The sequence below is a fragment of the Lipophrys pholis genome (assembly GCF_963383615.2).
Source record: "Lipophrys pholis genome assembly, chromosome: 7".
NCBI lineage: Eukaryota > Metazoa > Chordata > Actinopteri > Blenniiformes > Blenniidae > Lipophrys > Lipophrys pholis.
In genome coordinates this window covers 29,895,691-29,918,991 of record NC_137638.1, presented here as the reverse complement: position 1 = coordinate 29,918,991, position 23,301 = coordinate 29,895,691, and the positions used below count along the sequence as shown (strand labels likewise).

The 23,301-nt window shown below is 42.4% G+C and overlaps 1 protein-coding gene across 1 annotated transcript in view; it reads right to left on the bottom strand.

The window, feature by feature from the left end:
* prdm6 (PR domain containing 6) overlaps positions 1 to 23,046 on the bottom strand; it is a gene marked incomplete at both ends in the record, with an annotated part of 92,027 nt that extends 68,981 nt beyond the window's left edge. The window contains 3 exons of the mRNA XM_080467546.1: positions 9,668 to 9,826; positions 11,612 to 11,760; positions 22,356 to 23,046. Coding sequence (XP_080323672.1) covers positions 9,668 to 9,826; positions 11,612 to 11,760; positions 22,356 to 23,046 — 999 coding nt within the window. The remainder of the gene's footprint in view (positions 1 to 9,667; positions 9,827 to 11,611; positions 11,761 to 22,355) is intronic.
* Positions 23,047 to 23,301: the final 255 nt, after the last annotated feature.

Below are 23,301 nucleotides of genomic sequence, written 5' to 3'. Positions count from 1 at the left end.
CTACTGTAATAATCGTCAGTGTAAAGAGCAAAATCTAGCAAAACAAGCAGCATGGGACGAAATGGCCTTCCATCAGGGAAAGATGAATTGGTCCAAAAGTTTAAAATAAAAAGATTGGGTACCAATAAAGGTCTGAAGGTGGGGTTGATGCTTTTTACAATCATCATTGTTTCCTTTTCATTTCTGTGAAGAAGTCATGAGATGAAAAACATGGAGGACGAAGCCAGTACTCATAATGGGGAAAACACACAATTCAAACACAAAAAGACCCAAAAGCATCTCATGAGTACGAGAACAGTTTTGCTTTTTACTTCCAATGGAACCAAAAATGACTGTATTTTTCTTACATTCAGCCATAAATTACTATACTTAGTGGGAGAGAAAATGTGTGTAATAAGAGTTGGGGGTGTTGAGGGGGCAGAATTTGATTCAAGCCAGAGCGAGATAATAAACATCATCCTCTCTACCAAAAGGCAGAATTTTAACAGATTAGCTAACAATAGATGTGAGTTTGAGTCACTGATTGACTTTGAGTGAATGTAAACTCATCTAACTGATAAACAATAAACTTCTTCCCAGTTTTTTACTCGATAGTGTATTTTCTTTGCTTTTCCTTGATTTTGTTGTTGTTTTTGAACCTATGTATGTCACAGGCGACCACTTTCTCACATCTAGTTTCACCTTTGTGAATAATATTGTTGCTTCGCTTTACATTAAGGTGAAATGATAAGGCTTTGAACACCCCAAGTTCAGTTGACTTTATTTCAGCTCCGTTTGTTTTTGTGTAATCGGCAATGAAATGTTCAACGCGCAGCATAAGAAGCTCAAACAGGATGTCACAGAAGAGTCTCTGCAGCACAGCACACTTCATTAAAACTGGGATAGATTTCCAAAGAGATGCATGATGTAACAGTCAGCAAGCCAAAGGACAAGCATTGGACGCACAATAAAAAAGCAGAGTCGGTTTCAAATATGTGACACGAACCAAAGTGTTGGTTCTGCAGCTCATCTCAGCAGGTCAAAGACCTTCAGGAAAAAAACAGTAGCAGACGTACAGCTGGAGCATGAAGACATTCCCAGCTCCTGACTCCGATCTTAACCTTCTCCACAAAGTGTCTGACCTGTGATCGGGAAAACCTCCACCTCTATACGTGGTTCAGGAAACCAGCAGTTTAGATTCTGTCAGGTAGAAAAGAAAAGCAAAGAGTTTTGGCGGCTTGGGGGCAGAAGCTGTTTCAGTATAGGATCCCCCCCCCCCCCCCCCCCCCCCCACACACACACACACACACACTGTTATTCCAACATGTACATCCCGGGTGGAAACCCCCCGTCTTTGTTCTGGAGCCCCCGCAGTTCACCGTGCCTCCAGGCTGAAGTCACACAGAGTTTGAAATGAACAAAGTGAACGGACTGACTGAGTGGGTTTAACCAAACAGCGCCGGGCGGAGCCGCCAGCACAGCTGTGGTGGCCACAGTTTGACCCGAGGCCCCGTTTACACGACTTTTCAGGTGAAAACGCATTGAATTTTCATTTCTGAAAAATTTTACATGGCAACCTTCTAAAGACGATGTATTTAGCATGCCGGGCCACAAGTTGGCGCTGTTGGGGTATTTTATGTAATGAAACCGCACTGTACTGCCACCACAGTGCACATGCTCAGCACCTGCGCTGCTGGGAGCCCCAGCGTTTCCATAAAGCGTCATATTCTGCCCTTTACATGACAACAGATTCGGAACGTTTTTGGAAAGTTCCAGCTTGGGATCCGGTTTGAAAAAGTTGCATTTTCAGTGTTTCTGAGCTCTGACTCTGAGTCGTGTAAAGAGACGCAGTGAAAGTTTTTGTAATTTGAAATCCTTGGCATGTAAACAGGCCCTTCGACCGTTGCCCCAGCGGTCAAAACGTCCCTGTGATGGTTCCTTGTGCTGTGGAGAAGTTCCAATGATGGTTCCTCATAGTCGAGGACAGTTCCTGTAATGGTTTGTAGCACTGAGGGAAAGTTCCTGGGATGATTTTCAGTATCTGGACGGTGTTCTGGTGATGGTTCCTGGTCCTCAGAGAAAGTTCCTGTGGTGGCTCCTAGTATGTGAGGAAAGATTTCCTGGTACTTTGGAAAAGTTCCTGTGATGCTTCCTGGTACTCAGACTAAGTTATTGCTTTTAAATCTGTTAAGTTACGACAATGGTGTAAAAGCAGCTTTTGTTATTTTGCTGTAATGACACATTAGTGCTCTAGAGGGCAAGTGTGGTCAATTGTGGTCATTTTGGGAGTCAGTAAAAACTGACCTAATCTGTCGTTTTACTTAAAGCTGTGTGGGAACAAAGAATTTTTCTTGCCCAAATAAGTAGCTTTCTATACTGCATTCATGCCATTACAAACACATATTACATCATCTGTGCGACCATAACTGCTTTAATAATAAATTCCACCGATAAAAATAATGTTCGGCTCACTGAAATACAAGCAAGAAGAAAGTCGCCTCACGTACTTTGACATAAACCGCCTATGATCGTGAAGTCGGAGCAATGATGTCAAAGTCAATCAGACCGTTTAACAAAACCCAAGACGCAAACAAAAATAATGACATCAGTCAAATAAAAACACTTCACATTCTTCACCGGACGCTGTGCCCACAAACCTCTGAAAACACACCGTCAATGGGAATCCAGCAGCTGGAACACGCTGACGGACCAACGCGCAAACTCTCTCCGACAGGCGAACAACCAAAAACAGACAAAGCAAACAGTTTGACGACGCAAAAAGCCGAGACACCGAGTGGAATTTTATGAATCCTCAAGTGTTCCATCAACATCCCACACTAACACAATATTTAGCCTCAAACTGCGCAACGCCAGTTGTTCTTTCTTTGTCGCTCCTGAGTTACAATGTTCGAAGCTGTTTTCACTGACTGCGCTGACAGCTCGTCCAGCCTCTGATCTGTATCAAAGAAAACTCCTGTAAAAAGAAAGCCTGAGAGCCCGGGGTCAGAGCGGAGGCTTCGGGGACGGCTCTGTTGTTTTTACTGCACATTCTTTCAATCAGAAGGTTTGGAGGGGGAGGTCGCCGCTTTAGGAGGAGAACAAGAAAATGTCTCGCCTTCCCAAGTCCCTCCAAGAAAAAGTATATTTACTGCCATGTCACTGCATTATTTCTCAAATCTGTTGAAGTTGGAGGTTCTCATTGGTACTGTAATAACCAGTTTGCACCGCTCCTATCCAGGAAAGAGGTTTTAGGATCATGTCATTGCATGTTTGATTTAGCAGATATAAAGTCGAACCTCCTTCCTCACTCAACTTGAGCAGGTTGGGTTCGATACTTCAAACTGACAAACTTCCATGAAACTTTAGTGAATGAAATCATTAGAAATAAATACAGATAAGTGCATACCTTTTCAGTCGACTCCTGTTTGATCAACGTTCAGTATGACTGATGAATAATGTAACTTCGGTACACTAGGTGGCAGTGGTGAGTCACTGTTCCTTGATGTTTTGCTTTAAAATCGAGAAAAAAACTAATATTTTTGAATTCATCATAATAAGGTCGATTTCTCAATAGTTGGACTTGAGTACTATTTCACAAAGTTCCAGTTGCAAGACTTTTTAGAGATAATGTGTGAAGTTATTGTGATTCTGGTCAGTTTTACACTTAAAAAGTGATTTTGTTTCACATGAATGGCTAAAAGTAGCTTTTAACTCTGTTTGGAAAGTGACTAAAATCCAAAAGAACTTAATTATCTTTATACAAGCCTTTATTGTAATAACTTCCCTGTATGAGGCCCCATTTATGCGACGAAGTTTCAAGTGAAAACGCATAGTTTTTGCGCTTTTGTTTAAAGTTTCATGTTTTCGCAGTAATGGCTAAAACACTGACAATGGTGGAGTTAGCATGTTGGGCCATGAGTTGGCACCGTTGTTTGTTTTCGTAATGAAACCACACACACATAACCCAGAGAACAATAAGCTATAAACATCAACAATGGCCCACGACGAAGTTGGACTGTTATTAAGAGAATATGGACTGAGAGTCAGGACATTCTGGAGGAAACTTGGTTGTTATAGTCCAGCTACTGAGCGTGTGCAGTAGCAGCGTTTCCAGAGTCTGAGGGCCCGTCCACACAAGAACACAGTTTAATTTAAACGCATGGTTTTTTTCCAGTCATCCACACGGCGCAGCGCTTTAGGAGAACGAAAATGTTTCTTTAAAACACGGGATCCAGAGAGCGGGAATTTGAAAATGCCAGCTCAGGATTTGGTTTGTTGTGTCACAGTGCCCCCTATGTACAACATGGTCTTGAGCTGTGTTCACAGTGACATGTGGACAGAATTCCTTTCAAAGAACGCCGGGGAGAAAAGAGATCGTTTTGGCTCGTGTGGACAGGGCCTGAGCATTTCCAGAAAGTGTCGTTTTACCCTGTTTCCATGGAGACGGAGTCCAAGCGTTTTCAAAAAGTTTTCAGTGGCTCCAAGCCTTGCTGTCACGTCAAGAGACAAGTTTTGTGTTTTTTCTTGAAATCGTTGCTGAGTCAAGGAGCCCTCAGGTTACTTATTATTTTCAGTTGAATCATTTTTCCATGAAATGGAAATTTTACCAAAGTAAATGTGCACAGCTGTGAAACAAGCCCTCTAAAATGAGTGTGTCTCCTCTCCTGAGGGTCTGAGAGAGGAAGAATCCCCCCAGCGTGAAGCCCCCCCCCCCCTCGGCTGGGCACTCGGCCTCGCAGCAGATCAATGTGTTGAGCTGGGAAATACTGCAGCACCACAAAATCCTCTTCTGCTCTGCGTGCACATTAACGCCCAGTGTCTTAATTGAATGTGGCCCTTCCTGGATACCATAGACAACATGACAGCAGCTTGCTGATTGGCTATAGGACACACTTCACTTCCTGTTATGGGGGGCGTCAATAAGCCAGTTTAACAACCTGCGAGCTTTAATGGGATCTTTGTGTGCAGCGTCTTCATCAATAGGCCTAATGACCGGTTTCAGGCCAGCAGCCGATAGTCTGAGCACGGTTCAAGCCATGTTATTGGAGCCACGGCTCTCCGGGACCCGGCGGCTCCAAACGCTGGTCTGAGAACCCAGGATGAGTCTCAGCCTGAAGGTGTCTGGGTCCAGAGAAGAAGACGTCTCTGTGGGATTTGCATGTGTGATTCTTCTCCTACAGACCATAGCCATGCTTGTTGGGTTTATTGTTGATTCCGAGCTGAATGAAGACTCTAGTCAAGCTGATGTTGTATTTTAGTAAAATGAAGGTTCTGAGTCAGGATCTAATATGTGTTTACATGTTAGTTTGTGGGCCACATGCCCACTTTCTTGAGTGGGTAAAATAGTGCAATAATAACCTTTAAAGTTTAACTTGAAAGTTTTTTCCCTGTTGTGGTGCAGAGTATATATGATGAAAATGTATATATTTTCACAAAAAGAAAACAATTACTACTAAAAATGACTACAATCTCAACATAAAGCCAATTTTAATGAACTCTTCTGATGAAAATTATAATCAAATGTAAAAAAAAAACCATCTTCTGTAGCTGTTGCACCATTCATGTCTTTTACAGACACCCTGACAGCTCAGCTTTGAGGCTAGTTTTATCGATATCTCAGCTCAGCTCTCATGAGACGTCATTTAAAAAAAATCTGCTTTCTTTCAAATGTTTACCATTTGCTTGTTGGTTTGGCCGGATTGGAGCTACGGTATGTATGATTTGATCGTAATTGAACAGTCGAAATGGGAAATAGTCATGGATCTTGTCTGTCTTCAGTTGAACAAAAAAAAAAAAGTCAGATTTATTTACTCTAACGCTGCGATATGTTCAATAATTTCTTCCCTCAACTCGTCCAAACACGATATCTCAGAGCTCCATCCAATCGGAGCGTGGAGAACACAAGCAGGCCACCAGAGAACAAACACAATGGAAACAGATCACATAAAACTTTTGAATGCTGCTGGTTGGGTGATGTTCCATTCCTCGGCTGTCCTCTGTACATCAATGCAATGTCTCTGCGTTAACATGCATTTGTGCTCGATCAACACGGGATCGGACCAAGGCCCTGCCCACACGACAACGGCGTTTCACAAAGCCGCATCATTTCTGGGCGATTGTACAGACGGCGCAGCGTTTTGGGAGCCTGAAAATGTTTTGTTTTTTGTTTTTTTAAACGGGTTCTAGAGTGGAGAAATTTGAAAACGCAGACACACATTGGCTGAAAATGATGATGTCATTGCCCCTCCTCTTGACCTGATAACCCTGCAACCCTCTCCATGACATCACTTAACAACAACATGGCGGACTACCAGCTCCAGAGGCCTGTACTACGACCCTGATCAACATATCCAGGATCTCTCTGTTTCCTGGGTTAACTGATCCAGACACACTGGATCCTGATCACTGCCTGATCACTACCAAGCAGGTTATCAACTCGCTGGTTCAACCCAGACCTACGTGTGCACGTCCACATGAAAGGGGCGGAGTTTGCAGCGTCTGACCAATCACACACAGAGAAATCCTGCAGCGCACTTTACAGATTACTGAAGGAGCAGTTATTCTCTGAGATTATGAAGAATTAAAACACATCCAGCAGGATTAAAGCAACACTGCTGCTGCAGCCAAAACCAGAACATTCCTGACTTGTTAATTCTGACTTGGTGAGATTATACCAGATTAACGGACAGCACGTCCGCTGATCAATCAATTTCACTTTATTCCAGCAGAAACGTGTCTGGCTGAACTTCCTCACTGATCTTTTAGTTTAGATTCTCCATCCAGTTGTTTAGAGGCTGAGTTTCTCTTGTGAGTGTTTTGTGTTGGAATATTAATTCATCACCGTGACGACAGGAGCAGCTCTGCGTTCTATAACTTAATGTTTCTGTAGTTCAGTCAGGTGTGATCATGAACCTCACTATTCCAGATCAACCCTCGTGGAGATAATCAGACCTAGAACAAGTCCAGAATTAAAACCTCCTTCAAAGCCTCAGTGACCAGGATTTATTTTATTATGTCATAAAGATCACTCTAAATTAATTTCTCCTCTCCTCTCTGCTGCAGTTCAGCACTGAACCTGCCCACCTATCACCATCATTTAGGAATGGGCGGGTCTTTTTCCAAGAGATCTGATTGGTCAGGAGGCGGAGCTCTGACCACTTATCAAGAACATAACCTGCAGGTTAGACATTCAGCTTAAGTTAGCAGGTGATTTATCCTGGTGAGAAGTGAGAGAGCGTTGTGGTACGGAACACCGGAGTTAATTCTTGAAGTTATCTTCATAAGAGAAAATCCACCGTCAGACCTCAGGTCCAGCTGCAGAAGCTGCTGATGCTGTTTGGATTAATAAGGCCAGATGTTTGATTTCACCAATACTCAGTTTTTGGTGTATTTCTGTGGCTGCATTACAGCGCCACCTATAAGCCTGGCATGTGTACTACAACCTTTTGAATCATTTTCATGTTGTGTGGACTGGAAACTTTTTAGGAACATCGAGTAGAATTCAGAATAAAGATTGTTTGGGCTTGTGGGGACTGGGCCTAAATCAGCACCAGGTGATACAAAACTGTGTGGTTCTTACACTTTGCTAGCGTCTTAGCTTCATGCTAAGCTTGAGGCATGCTAGCAGTCAGTGTTGGGAAAGTTCAGTTTCTACATGAACTAGTTCAAAGTTCAGTTCACAAATTTTAAAATGAACTAGTTCAGATCATAGTCCATAATTCAAAATTTTGAACTAAATTCACAGTTCCAAAAATGAACTAGTTCATAGTTCTTTTTCTTTCAATATGTTGCTGAGAGCTATTACCCTCAGAACACTGGCATTTCCCCATTGTAGCACCAGTCCACACTAGTAGCCAGCAGCAGCTTCACACCCCGACACTTTAAGTACCCTGATTTTCGGACTATTGAATATAATATATATTATATACCCACCAAATTTGAAAAGGAAAAAAAGAAAAAGAAATGTTGGATGTACTTGATGCACCTGAACGCATCACCCAGTATCAGCAGATATGAAGCGTGTTAACAATCAAAAAGCCGAGTCGTTCGCCGCAGGGTTCAAAGCATGTAAAAAAAAAAAGTCGCTGCTTATCGTCCTGAAAGTACGGTAACCATACGAAGATGAAGTATTAATGGAGGCAGTGTCTGAGGTAGAGCTGCTGTCTTCCGTTTGTTTCTGTTGTGATGCTTCACATTTTGATGACTCATGCGGCGGTGCGACTCTGGTGGCTGCTGTTGCCAGATTGGCTGTTTTCCTCCTACATGTTAAGACCTGTTTACGGTGAGCGTTATCCGGGTTTTCACTGGAAGGCTCAGAAATCTGGCAACTCTCTTTAACAACGTTGAACTGAGAGAGCACCGTTCACTAACACCAGAATGAGCGCCGCTCACAGTGACGTTCATCAGACAGAAATATAGAACATTCAGTTCACGTTCACTTAAAATATGAAGGCGTTCATGAAGGAGCGTTCACTGAACTCCTTCAGGCATATCGCTGGTAGCACAAGGGTTTTGGTGATTTCAGGTAAACCGGTACTTCAAGCATGAATCCCGACATGATGGGACACTGCTGGACTTGGCCTCTCATGTCTCCAGCCGCGTCCAAGCTCCTTGACCTCTGAACCCCTGGAACCCCCACCCCCAGTTTCTCTCCTCCTGCTCCCCCTGCTCCTCCTCCTCCTCTTCCTCCCCCTGTCCCCTCACTGGCACTCCTCCTCTACCTCCTCCTCCTCCCCTCACTCTTTCTCCTCCTCCTCCTCCCCTTCCTCCTCATCCTCCTCCCCTCACTCCTCCTCCCCTCTTCCTCCCCCTCCTCCCCTCACTCGTCCTCCTCCTCCTCCTCCTCCTCCTCCTCCCCTCACTCCTCCTCCTCCTCTTCCTCTTCTCACTCCTGCTGCGGTTAGCAGGAGAGACTGATGTCCGGTCAACCGACGTCTGACTGACCTTTACCAACTGGGCCACAGGGGACTCATCTATTTCTCTGTCTCCCAGCATCCCTCACTGCCCCCTTTGTCTCCCCCCTCCCCCCTCCTCCCCCCTCACCAATGCTAATGCAGCTGTTTATAACCGCCACATTGACTTTCTCCTGCCACTGTATGTAAATACAATCTGCTCTGATCAATGGACCGAGAGGTGACACACACACACACACACACACACACACACACACACACACACACACACACACACACACACACACGCACATGCAGATGGCTAAATTTAACACCAGAGAACATTGTAGTTAATCCAACATCATCCACTGCTGCATCACATCAGGACATTTTTCTCTGCCGTCCGTAACAGGAAGCAGTAATCAATCCAGACAGACGGATGAACGGATGAATGGATGAATGGATGAATGGATGGATGGATATCATAATGAAGAATGTTTGGATGGTTTGATGGATGAGTGGAGAGATGGATCAAAAAATAGATGGACAGACAGAAGGAGAGATTGATGGAACCATGAATGGATGAAAGGATGTATGATGAACAGACGTAATAGGCTGATGAAAGAATAGATAAAAGAATGGATGGATGGATGGATGGATGGATGGATGGATGGATGGATGGATGGATCAACTCACACAGTGAAGCCAATCACAGTTCTTGGCTTTTGAACGATAAGGCTGAAAAATCAGTCGTATCACGTTGTTGTCGTTCACTGATTGTGTGTTTGGACTCTTACCTCCCACAGGTGTCGGGTGTTCCTGACGGCGCCACACTGCAGTTTGTCCAGCAGCAGGGGGACGCCCTGAAACGGACCGATCCACGTTCCCTGAGGAATCCTCTGAGCTGCACAGATCCCATAACCCAGACCTGGAACTGTACTGGTGCACAGACACACCTGCACACACACACACACACACACACATACAGTATGCAGGTTAATAAAGGAAAGAAAATACATTTTGGTAATGTGTTTACTATATTTGTGGCTTTTTATGATTATTTGTACCTGGAGCTTTGGTCATGTTTTGAAAAAGAAAATTGGGGTTGCATGTCTTTTTATTTTACACGATGGGGTTGTGAGATGTTTCAAGAACATCTCAGCAGGGAAAACCCAAGTTTAAAGAAACACTTATATTCTCATGTTGCAGTCGACTGTTTTTTTTTTAGATATGTGAAATGTACTAATGTATGCATGTATTCTCTCAAAAGGCAACTTGAGGTTAGTATCAGGTCAGAAAAGGAAGCAGTACAAAGTATTTTTGTTCCTATTGGACAATGTGGGGGTCTGTGTGACGTCATCATCTCATAATAAACTAGTTCTATCTATAAAACCTCAGAATCACTTTATTAATTCCTGGGGAAATTATTTAGCAAGGCAGCACCAACAGCAGAATGTTTCCAGTTCTAACGCAACACGAATGATTGGGACTATTTTCAGGGAGTTTAGCGTGGAGTGGGACGCAGCTTCACGGAGGTGTGAATCGCCTGCTTCAGTGTGGAGGAGCTGCTGTTCATTGTATGATGTCAGTGCCGTTCTCCTCGGAGAGCTGGAGTCTTGAAATGGTGACGTCTGGCGGCAGAGCGCCGCCTCGCTGTACTACGTCTTTACAAACATCCACCTTTCTGTTGCTTTGTGGTGTTTTGAGCATAAAATCCGTCTAAACAGCGACATGTTGTCATGAAAAGTTGGACAGCACAGTGCTACTACGCTAGCCTCCTGGCTGGCTGCAAACTGTGGAATGGATTTCCTGACTCATTCCTCCTGGTCTCATTGAGACCCGCCTCCTTTCAGGAAATCCAGTCCACAGTTTGCAGCCAGTGAGCAGAGCAGCAGCAGGGAAACACTGTGGAGTCATTTCAGCAACAGTGTTGGGAAAGTTCAGTTTCTATATGAACTAGTTCATAGTTCATAGTTCATAATTCAAAATTTTGAACTAAATTCACAGTTCCAAAAATGAACTAGTTCATAGTTCTTTTTCTTTCAATATGTTGCTGAGAGCTATTACCCTCAGAACACTGGCATTTCCCCGTTGTAGCACCAGTCCACACTAGTAGCCAGCAGCAGCTTCACACCCCGACACTTTAAGTACCCTGATTTCCAGACTATTGAATATAAGCCGCACCCACCAAATTTAAAAAGGAAAAAAAGAAAAAGAAATGTTGGATGTACTTAATGCACCTGAACGCATCACACAGTATCAGCAGCATGAAGCTCGTTACCCTTAAAAAGCCGAGTCGTCCGCCGCAGGGTTCAAAGCATGTAAAAAAAAAAAAAGTAGCTGCATATCGTCCGGAAATCTCCGCAGGTTGGATCAGAAATTTCTGACCCGCAAATTACGTTGGTGTCGGATACCGATACTGGATCCGATCGGCCCCGTCCCTAGTTATGATACAAGAACCGCAGCACCAACTAGTGGCCTGACATGCAAACTACAGCAGGTTTTTTTACAGATAGTTCTCTCCAATATCTGATTTGATGAACTGTCTTGGAAAATCCAAATTCTGGCTGTTGTACAATGATATATGGGACTTTTTAACTCCTGCAGGGGTTTTTCTGATTTGTAGGATAAACAGAAATGTTGGTGTCCCTCATAATATTGATGATGTGCATCCATTTTGCTCAGAGACATGTGGACATGTGAGAAGTGAGCTGGTACCAGGACAGAAGGGGAGGGGTTACCTCTCTGGGCAGATCTCGTAGCCAGTCGGGGACGTCGGGCAGTGTGACAGGCGCCGCCGAGCTGCTGGTGCCGACGAGCCGCCGCAGTGAGTGAAGGGGGCCGTGCATCGGACACTCGCCGTTCCTGTTGTCTGCACACATGTCACAGCCTGGCGGAAGAAAAGAAAACACCAACATTTCACTTTAGACTTTATTTTTACATTTTTTAAACTTTTTTTTACAGTGTAGACTTTAAATATAATCCCGCTTGTCTCCGTGACATGTGTGATGGCTTTCATTTCACTAAAGTGGTCTTTAACTTTATATTTTATAGCAGAACCACGACTAAGAGCTTGAGAGCATCCTGTACATAAAACCAGAGAGAAACGTATTAAGCAAACTGAGTGTGAGGTGAGCTGAAATATTGTTATTTTTCATTGTTAAAATGCACACACAAAAAACTAAATGACCACGCTGCACGCTCAGGATCGTGGTACAAAAATAACTCCACAGCTGTCGTGTAAACATACACAGAAAACGCAGCAAAAGTTTAGCGTTTTCACTTGGAAATCGTTCCCGTGTAAACGGACCCAACATTTGATCTTAAATGATCACAGGACTAAAAGACGTCTCGGAGAGATTAAAGACCTCCATTTTTGGCCACTTTACTTTTAAAAAAACAACAACTTTTCTTTTAATGATGTCATTAAGAGTCGCGGTTGGAGACTTGTGGTGAAGAAAGAGCAGCATCGTCACCCTCCCGTGTGCAGAAAACCGTTTTCCCTTCTGAATGAGTGAAAAAAATAACCAGAAGAAAAAAGTTCCCTTCTAAAAAAAATAAAATAAAATTCCATGCTGTGTTTTTGCAGTTTAAACGCAGCGAGCAGCGTATTGCTGGGAATTAGCGAGCGTCAACATTTACTCAGAGATGCAGGCTGACAGTAATGGATGTTAATTGACTGTGGCAACATAATGAGAGATTGTTATCTGGATGGGAAAAACTCCCACCGAGCGCAGCAGGATGTTAGTGTTGTTTCTTCTTCATTCTCTCTTCTCTTGTTCCCAAAATGAAATATCCGCCTTCTGATAGACTGACAGATACTTTTACACCATGATTAATAGGAGTTAATTAAACTAGATTACGGTCATTTATAAACCGCAGCGTGAACCCCGGGTTACACGGTCGAGTGAATGGGAAGAATTCTCCACGACTTTGTGAAAGTTACACAAACAAACATTTTCATTGGACGTGAGAGTGTCAAGTTACACGGCAATAATTTCTGTTTCATTAATGAGCAACTTTTATCCCCATGAGGGAAACAAAAATGTCCTAATTTTAACAGAACCTTTCACAATGAAGAAGAATCTCTGTTTTTCAGGTGAAAATATCTATTAGAAAAGTCGGAAATTTACCTTTATTGCATAAATGCATTCATTTGATAATTTCCACTTTAAAACACATTTAGTTTCAGTGTAATTAAATAATACTGGCAGTTCATATAAACTTCAGATCTTGCATCAACATTTTTGGAAATGATCATATCGGCCGCAAAGAAGGCTGGCGAGGGCCGCGGGCCGCATGTTGTCTACGTCTGATCTATTTTATTCGAGTGTGCAAACAAAATAAACTGTAAATAGACTGAAGAAAAAGTCCTCAGACCAACGGCACGTCTTCAACTATTAGGCTCTTCATATTTTGGCAATTTTGCAGAAACTTGACATTATAATGTCAGTAAATATATTTCTTGAACCAGTTTCTTTTGTGTGTGTGCGTGCGTGTGTGTGTGTGTGTGTGTGTGTGTGTGTGTGTGTGTGTTTGTCTCAGACATCACGCGTGAAGCTCAGAGAACTTTAGAGAAAAAAAGCAGCAGGATTTAGCTACGAGGCTTTCTGAGCTGAGCTTCTGACTCGAGAGACGATGAGATCAAACTAATCCAATCATGAAAATGTGTTCTCACAAAAGTAAACACATACTGAACCCTACTGTGGACGTATGGAATAAATCTTGTGCCAGCAGGAAGTGAATTTTAATTCTTTTCATCTTAAACTGAATGGTCTAATGTGAAATTCAGTCTTCGGGTCCCGGCGTCAGGCTAAACTAGTCGAATGCAGAAGGGAAGATGTTACGACAGCAATGCACTTTATGTTGTCTGTTCAATTTCAATTTTAAATAAATGACTAAAAGTCACATCAAATTATTATAAAGGGAGGAAATGACCACAAACAGCCAAAAGGTTCAATATCAGATTCTGCTCAAATAGAAAATAATGTGTTTTACTCGGTTCATTACTTTTCCGTTACGTTACATCCTTGTTAGTCTCATGTGCCTTTTTTTGTTTGTTTTTGTGACGCTTGGCTGAAACAAGCTTGAGGAAGCAGTTTGCAAGCACGTGGTTCTCAAACTAAAATAAAACAAATAAGCAAACAAGCGCATGGCGGCTTGCGTTGCTTTACGCTGTTTGTTTACAGGCGTCCAGTCAGAGATCGGCCGTGTGCTTCCAGCCACAGGAGGAAGTCATCAGCCACGCTGAAGGAGCTTTTCTCTCTATAACATGCAAAAAAACTCCTGTGTAAATATTATGTTTCAAGGATTTTGATGCTTTAGCACAAACATAGAAAAAGTGTACAGATGAAACAGTATTGGAGAGATTTGTGCGTCTCTAATACATTTGTGTGTGTGCAAAAACTTGTTTTAATAGATACAGGATGGTGTCTTCTGCTTTTTGTAATTTGATCCTAACTGAGCCTGACGAGTTCGTGAGTGTGAACTCAATTATACCACTTTTTAAAGGACAAGCACTAACCTTCAGCTACCTGCCCGAGTACTGGCATCAGTACCGAGTACTGATGCCAGTACTTATTAAATACCATAAAACGTAATTCATACTCCCGATGCAAATGAAATGCGAAGGCTATATGTCACTGTTTACCACCTCCAACAGCTTTACAGTTGACTGTACACATATCGCAGTGTGTAGCGTCTGTCTACACACACTGAGTGTATCAGTCACTTTAATCATGTTTAGCACGTAGTATTGCTGGTGTGTGAGCCCCAAAACTCTTTAGCATGTAGCATCGCTGGTGAGTGAGCCCAAAGAGTCTTAAGCATGTAGCATCGCTGGTGAGTGAGCCCAAAGAGTCTTTAGCATGTAGCATGTAGCATCGCTGGTGAGTGAGCCCAGAGACACTTTAGCATGTAGCATGTAGCATCGCTGGTGAGTGAGCCCAGAGACACTTTAGCATGTAGCATGTAGCATCGCTGGTGAGTGAGCCCAGAGAGTCTTTAGCATGTAGCATGGAACTAATGAACGAGAACTTGGCGTTTCGGTTTAACCTTGTTTCCCTATTAACTGGTGGCTAACCCACTTTAACGTCCATTGTTGCTGCTAAAAACAGCAGATAAAAAAATAGGTAGCTGTTCTGGCGAACGCAGTTCAACTGAATTTAAAATTACGTTTTGAAGTGTTGCACCTTTCGTGCTTATGTTTTTAACATCTGTCGTTTCTCGCAGCAACCATGGATGCTAAAGGAAGTTGGTCACCACTTAACGGGGAAACCAGTTTTTCCAAAACACCGGCTAACTCTGCTGGTCCAAATGTCTTCGGTGATTAAGTTGCTGGTGTTGTACGAACTATATTTTTCTTCCCCTTGATATTTTGGCAGAACATAGTTTACATGTTGTCATTGTCATTAACATTAAACAGCTTCAGGTTGCAGACATTGCTCGTGCAGACTAGTCTACCTGGTGCTGACGCATGATGTCACATAAAACTGCCCGGGTTGTATCCAGGATCTTTTTGCGAGTATGAATATATAATAACTTTTAAATACAGATTTCTGGACAACTCTGCTCTTTAAGTGAAAATCTAAACGTACACACTGCCTGGAAACGTTGCAGGCCAGTTTTACTCAGGGGAACTGCTGGTTGGCGAGCTGTCCATTGGAACTGAGGGATTTGTGGTTTCAGGATCTATTGTGGACCACAAACTTAACTTCACACTCACACACACACACACACACACACACACACACACACACACACACACACACACACACACACACACACACACACTGCTTCTACTGTCATGCAGTCAAATCTTTATCATTTTTTAATCTAGCTATTCTCTCTACATCTCCACTAAACAATAGTTAAAAAATGGGTAAAAAAAATGCTTAATCCAAAATATATAAATTTTACAACCAACTGAGCAGGTGTCCCTTTAAAAGTGTGTGTGTCTTTAGAAGTGTGTGTGGGCCTTCTCTCCGGTCTGGTGAACTGGCTGTGAACTTGTTGCGGAGGCTCTATCGCTCTATCATTCTAACTGTATTGTGTTCCAGTCTTTAGACAGCTCCGCTCTGCCTCTGTTTCCAGCCTGCGGGCTCTTCTTCATCTTAATCCGCCGCCACCGGCTTTCTCAACCTTCTTCTCTCCTCGCTGGAAACATCACACCAATCTGACTCCGGTTCATCAAGATGAACAAACACCAAACTGTGTCACCTGAAAAACTGCAATGACACACTGAGGCCACCAGGAGAACAAACACCGTAGAACAGCCACCACACCCACAACTCGGGTTCTATTTCTGAGTTCTCCGTGCAGAGATGGAGCACAGGAAACATGGCATCATAAAACCAACCGATTAAAGTCCTGTGGGGCCAGCTGAGGAAACGTGTCACCATGGAGAGCATTGGTGGGACAAAATGAAGTAATAAATTGCAATAGATTCTTGAGGCTGTGATGCTAAGCTAATGTTGCTCGCTGAAAGATAAGCAGCTTCTGCTTCTGTTGTCAGTGTTGGATTGAGCTGGAACACCAGAAGATGTTCCTCAAAGCAGTTTAAGAGATGAGAGAGTGGACGATTATGTGTTTTTGAAATGATGCGAGTTCCAGTGTGCCTGTTAGCCTGTAGCCTGTTAGCCTGTAGCCTTCACCCTGTAACCTGTAGCCTATTAGCCTGTAGCCTTCAGCCTGTAGCCTGTTAACCTGTTGGCCTGTAGCCTTCACCCTGTAGCCTATTAGCCTGTAGCCTTTAGCCTTCAGCCTGTAGCCTGTTAACCTGTAGCCTGTAGCCTTCAGCCTGTAGCCTATTAGCCTTTAGCCTTCAGCCTGTAGCCTGTTAACCTGTAGCCTTCACCCTGTAGCCTATTAGCCTGTAGCCTTCAGCCTGTAGCCTGTTAACCTGTAGCCTGTAGCCTTCAGCCTGTAGCCTGTAGCCTATTAGCCTGTAGCCTTTAGCCTTCAGCCTGTAGCCTGTTAACCTGTAGCCTGTAGCCTGTAGCCTTCAGCCTATTAGCCTGTAGCCTGTAGCCTTCAGCCTGTAGCCTATTAGCCTGTAGCCTGTTAGCCTTCAGCCCGTCCAGCAGGAGCGGAGGACGAAGCTGCCGGCTGACATTAAGTCCAGATGGACTTCAGAGAATCCATCTGTTTCTTATCAAAGCAGAATCCGACCCAGCTGTCAGTTAACTTCCACTCACTACTTTTATTTGCTGAACAAAGACGTTGAGTAAAGCTTAAATACGTTTCTATTGATCGGACATAAAAACGCTGTCTTTTTCTTCCGCCCAGTCAAGAGAGCCACGGACTGAATACTGAAGGAAATAAATGTGAGCTGCTGAGCGAGAAAACCAGAAAGAAGACAAAATAACTTACATTTATTACTTCATAATAATATTACAACAATTCTAAATTTTTTCCTTCAGTACAAAGAAGAGCTGACATTTGCTCAAAATGTGGACAAAGACTGATTTACTTCATTTTGATCACCAAACACAATAATGTTAGAATTTAAATCCTCTTTATCGGTGCAAACCACTTGACCGGTCTCAACGTCCACGGCTGCTTTAGAAAACCTGGTATCGTTTTACTTACAGGTAAAAATACCGTTGTTGCAGTTAATCATTCAATTAAATTCAGGTAAAGTTTTGGTCCCCGCGCTGTAAAAATGAGGAGTAATAGTTACTTTCACTGTAGTTTATACACTTCATAAGGTCCAGATTAGACTCAGTTTTGGGCCGCGGGCCGTCTGTTGGACACCTTCATGCCTTCATGTTGGAATATGTTTGAATTTCTTCACCCATATATTCACAGAAAGCTGGAAATCCATGAATGAGCTGCCTGACTTTCAGCAAAAAACAAAAAACAAACCTGAAGATCTTATATAGATTGGATCTTTTACAGATTAAGTTAATCTGAGTAAAGCAGACTAAACTAAATGCTTCAGTAGTTTTCAAATAGTTTAGTGTGTTGAATTGATCTGGAAGATTTACTTCTGCAGTGTAAAGCGTCAAACCTGCCCAGATTACAAACTTAATCCCTCAGAAACTTTTATTCAGATCCTGAAATACACAGAAATGATTATTCTGAACTAAAGTTAATGTTCCTCACAGCATGGAGACATAATTTATATCTTATCTTTCATTCATTCAGATGAGTTTTATTCAGAAATACACTTCTTTAATTCAAAAAGTTGAATCTGATATGTACAAGATTTTTTGTTACTTTATTCCGATTTAAATTGAAACTATAAACCTGTTGGGTTCATTTGGACCAGCTCTGGGTCCAGTCCGCCCCAGTCCGGCCCAGATCGGCCCAGATCGCCTCACGAAGTGAAAACTGCAGTGAAACTGACACGTTTCAGTCGGACACGTCAAGGCAGAGATGCTGTAGTGAAAGTTTACTTCCTGAGGAAGCAGCCTCAAAGCTCTACTGCAACGGGATTCGTGTCCAGACTGATGCTAATACACAACTGCCTCTATTTACCTACAAACAAAGCTGAGGGCAAAAAACCCACCACAACCATGGTTGAACTGAATCTTCTGTTGGCAGTTCAATTAAAAATGAGGGCCCATTTACACGGCAAGGGTTTCAAGTGAGACGCTAAACCTTTGTCACGATTTGGGTTCCGTTCATACCACAACTTTGCTGAGAGCCTCTGAAAACGTAACTTTCTGAAAACACTTGCTGCTACTGCACATGCTCAGTAGAGGGACAATAAGAACAACGTTTCCTCCGTCATGTCATGACCATCTTCTCCTGGGACTTGGTAGTTTTATTTTGACAGTCACTGTAATAATCCAAGTTGGTCGTCTGTCCATACAAGCGTCTGTTTCCTCCCGTTGTTAATATTTATAGTGTTTAATTCTCTGTGCATGTGTGTGTGGTTTCATTACAAAATCAACAACCAGCCTGGCTCACTAACTACGTCGTTTTTATTTCCATGTAAATGTTGTTTTCATAATATTGCTGTGTAAACGTGAAACCTTTCAGAAACAATGCATTTTCACTGGAAACGTGCAAACAGATTTACATTTTTGCACTTTTTTGACATTATTGAATAAAAAATAATTGACTTTTTTAATATTTCAAAAAATGATATTGTTGTCAAGAAACTGCATCTGTTGAAGACGGCAAGAAGTTTAATTCTAAATCTGAGTTTGAATCGAAATATTATATAATCTCACTTTTGCCATCTATTGTTTTTTGTTGCGACTCTTTTGAACATCTTGGGATTCATTTTTAAAACACTTTAAATAAAAATCCTCACACTGAATCTTTTCTTCAATTTATTGTTTTTGTAAACGGCCGAGTGATTTAAGCTTCAAACACTGAATTCATACATTAGATTTGACATATGCACACATGCAAAGTATCAAACTCACATTTCTTGAAGTTGTTTTATTTTTTATTGATGTCTCTAATTCTAATATGTTATCTTTGTGTCTATTAACATGCTTATATGCTGCGTACGCCAGTCATTATTATTCCTGCAGGCACCGACTTTCTGATTCTGGGACATTAAAGGGGTTAAAGACAGTTACTTAAACAAAAAGGCCCTAAAATACTAACAAATAAACACAGTACGATTCATATTATATCAAACTGAACTAAATAAAAGCCAAGAGGTGAATGAGAATCTGGTTATGAGGAAGAAAAACCTTTTTAATTAGAATTGAGAAAATAATAAGAAAAATATATTTTCATTATTATTATTTCAATCTCTTTAATTTCTTTAAATTATACTTTTTGAAATTAGTGTTACTAATTTGTTTCAGACCCTTCAAAAGCTATTTAAACAAATTATATATATATATATATATATATATATATATATATATATATATATATTCCCCTTTTAAGTATTCTATATAATAATAAAATTTATATTTTATGAAAATACATTTACACAGAATAAATAACCTGTCCAAGTATACACGTGTATGTAGTTCAACATGTCTGAAAAGGCAGTATTTAATCCTACACATCTAAAATATTTCCTGAATCCCATGTATTGAAAAAATATATAATTTTCTATATATAGAAATATAATAAGAATGACATCTAATATAAATGACACATGTACATATATTGTATTAATTGTTATAGTTTTTAAATTCCTAGCAACACTTATTTTTTATTATTATTATTATTGTTATTATCATTATTATTATTATTATTGGTGTAATTAATAATGGGGGTCAGACAGTGACAGATTGTGTGTGTGTGTGTGACTGCTTTATCTATACCCCCACCTAAACACACACACACACACACACTCACACACACACACACACACACGCACCCCAGAGAGCTGAGCAGGGCCGTGTAGGGATGATAAATAGCGGGCCGGTAGGCCCGGGGATCGATCCCGCGCCCTCTCTCTCTCTCTCTGCTCCACAAACACAAAACTATATACGGCAATTAATTCCTGCTTGTCCCTCCATCCCTCATCGGCCCTGCCGGCGCGTATCGACTCAGATTACTGCTGATGGTCCGTTTTATCACCGCGGAATATACAGAGAGGAGCGCGCCTCTTCTGTCACGCGCGCGCGCACGCGTATAATTTCCAAGGCGTTTAGCATCGCGGCGGTTCTGATCCAAAACTCTTCCTTTTTCCCCTTAAAGGAAGAAAAACGATGAATCGACTTTCAAAGCTCAGTTAAAAACAGATTTATTTTACCTAATAAATTACGGTATGAAATTTTAATTTTACAATATTAAATTAATTATATGTATATTTGTGCGTGTGCATGCGTGCGCGTGTATGAATTCAAATGAGTGCAAGTAGATTGTTTTTCTTTTCAATGTATCTGTATTTTGTATGTTTTTTCCATGAATTAATTGAATTAATTTGAAGAACTGAACGGGGAAACCGCACGCGCCTTAGAGTCAGACAGATGTTTGATCCGGGGCACAGACGCGCACTATGAGCGCCATGAGGCGAACGTGTCGTTTGACGGGGTGCGGGGTTCCCGTGGTCGCTGGTTCGAGTCCTAATGTACACACACATGAGCAGTCCGAAGATCCAACTCAATGTTAAAGAGCTGTTTAAATGATTGCCCCAGTTAACGAAGGGATTTAAAATAAGTTAGACATAAACACCAAAAAGAAAATATGTTGCAGCTTAAATTGACATTTAATAAATGTTTTGCTTTAATTTGACTTTTACTTCACACTATATTTACAAATTCTAACTTGGACGGATAAAAAAAGAAAGGAGTGATTATATGTGGCTAATTTGGAGATTCTTTTTTTCTGAACATCAAATCTCTCCTGAAATTAAAAAAAAAAAAAGGTCTGGGGGTAAATCCACGGCTCCAGTTTGATGGTTTGTTGTAGGTGGATATAAAAACCAGTGAGGTAGAGGAAGGTGGAGGAAGGTGGAGGAAGGTGAACAGGTGCAGGAAACAAAAAGAAGAAAGAAAAGTCCATTTAGAGTCTGGTTAATATTAACTGTGAGCAGCATGATGCCTGCAGACCCCAGCCAGGCTGCTGACCTCTGACCTCTGCTCTGACACCCCCAACACACACGCAAAACAAGCCTCTTCACTTGTATGTTGAACTAATATAATTATGCTAATTTCAAAATAAATCACCTTCAAAACACTTTTGCGGTTTGTTGATTTTAAACCAGGCTGACTTGGTCCCTAGAAATTCACTGGAAATGAGTTTTTAAAATAAGGTTTACTGTGAGAATACAGAGTTCAGTGGACCTTGAAACTTAAAGTTGTTAAAGTAACATGAACTGAAGCTTCCGTGTCACATATTTATCTTTTTTAAAGTTTATGATGAACTTTTTGAACATCACAGATTAAAAGAGGAAAAATAAGAAGTGTAAGAAATTATTATTGTTAAAACTGTTTACGTCTGAAAAATCAGGTTTTAAACATATTCTAAAATCAATTGTTGAATTAGTTTATAAATGAACAATTTGCATTTTCACAAATAATTTGTAAAAGAAATTAGTGTCAAAATCTTAAAGACATTGAAAAAAACATGAACACAAAGTTTAATTTGTGAGTGATTTACTAGAAATCAAAGTAAAATCCTGACTCCTTCTTTCAAATGAAGCCTGTTCAACAACAGGAGAGAATAAAAATGATCATAAATCATATTTGGGTTTTTTATTCACTGATAAATTCCCTGTGGTGAAAACTTTCCTCTTCAGCAGAGAAAACAGTAATTTCATGAAGAGTGGGTGATTATTAGATTTGATGAAAACGATACGAGTGTTGAACCGATTCTGAGTTTTTCACCTGCAGAGAGAACATGAGGTGATATTAACAGAGGTGATGATTTAATGAGAACCGCCGGGTCAAAGGTCACTGCCGTGACACAATGGGGACATCATCGGAGCTGTGAAGACATCACAGGAGTGTGTGTGTGTGTGTGTGTGTGTGTGTGTGTGTGTGTGTGTGTGTGTGTGTGTGTGTGTGTGTGTGTGTGTGTGTGTGTGTGTGTGTGTGTGTGTGTGTGTGAGAGACATACGGTTGTTGAGTTCTCCTGTGTGGTTGCTGAGCGGGATGATCTCCATCCTCTGCTGTCCGTACAGGTAGTAGTCCAGCTCCTCGGACGTCAGTTTAAAGCCGCCGGCTGCTTTTCCTCCGTCTTCGCCTCCTGCTGCTCCTCCTGCTCCTCCACCGCTGCTCTTCACGCTGGATGACACCACCCCCACCCCCCCACAGCCCTGCTGCTCTTTGGCCTGCTGGAGGAGCCCCGCCGCCGGGTTGTGACCCTGATGGTTCTCCGGAGGGACCACCACCACCAGGTCCCCCCCCCCTCCTCCTCCTCCTCCTCCTGGTCCTCCAGGCCCGGAGCACACCGGGGCCAGCGCCTGTCCGAAGAGCGCGATCTGCTGCGGGACGGGCAGCTGGGAGAGGCCGGCGGGACTGGAGATGGAGATGGACGAGGACGGCGTGAGAGAGATCGAAGACGCCGCCGAGGACGAGGAGGTGGACGAGGAGGAGGAGGTGCTGCAGTGCGCGGAGGCCAGGAGGTGGCTGTGCAGGCGGGATGGGCGCAGGGCGTCCACGGGGATGGCGAGGCGGTCTTGTGGGGGCAGCGGCGGGGCCAGGGGGGCCTTGAGCTGGGCCTGAGGGAAGAGCTGCTGCCAGTGCTGCAGGTACGACGGGTCCACCTTCAGGAAGGCCGAGCCGCTCGGGTCGCCCGGCTTCAGCATGGCTCACAGCTGGAGGCAGCGGGAGACAGGAAGTTCAGCCATTAAACACGTCTCTCAACAAACAGGAACAACATCCACACACTAGTGAAATTAACAGCGTGAAACAGGACAATTCAACCAGATAAAATACCAAAGTGCAAAATGTCTCATTTAACTGATGTGTGGTTCTAAAGCAGCAGCAGCAGAAAAATGTGTTTATTATCAGAAGAAACTCCACAAGCATGTGACTGTACACTTTAACCTTGATTCAAAAAA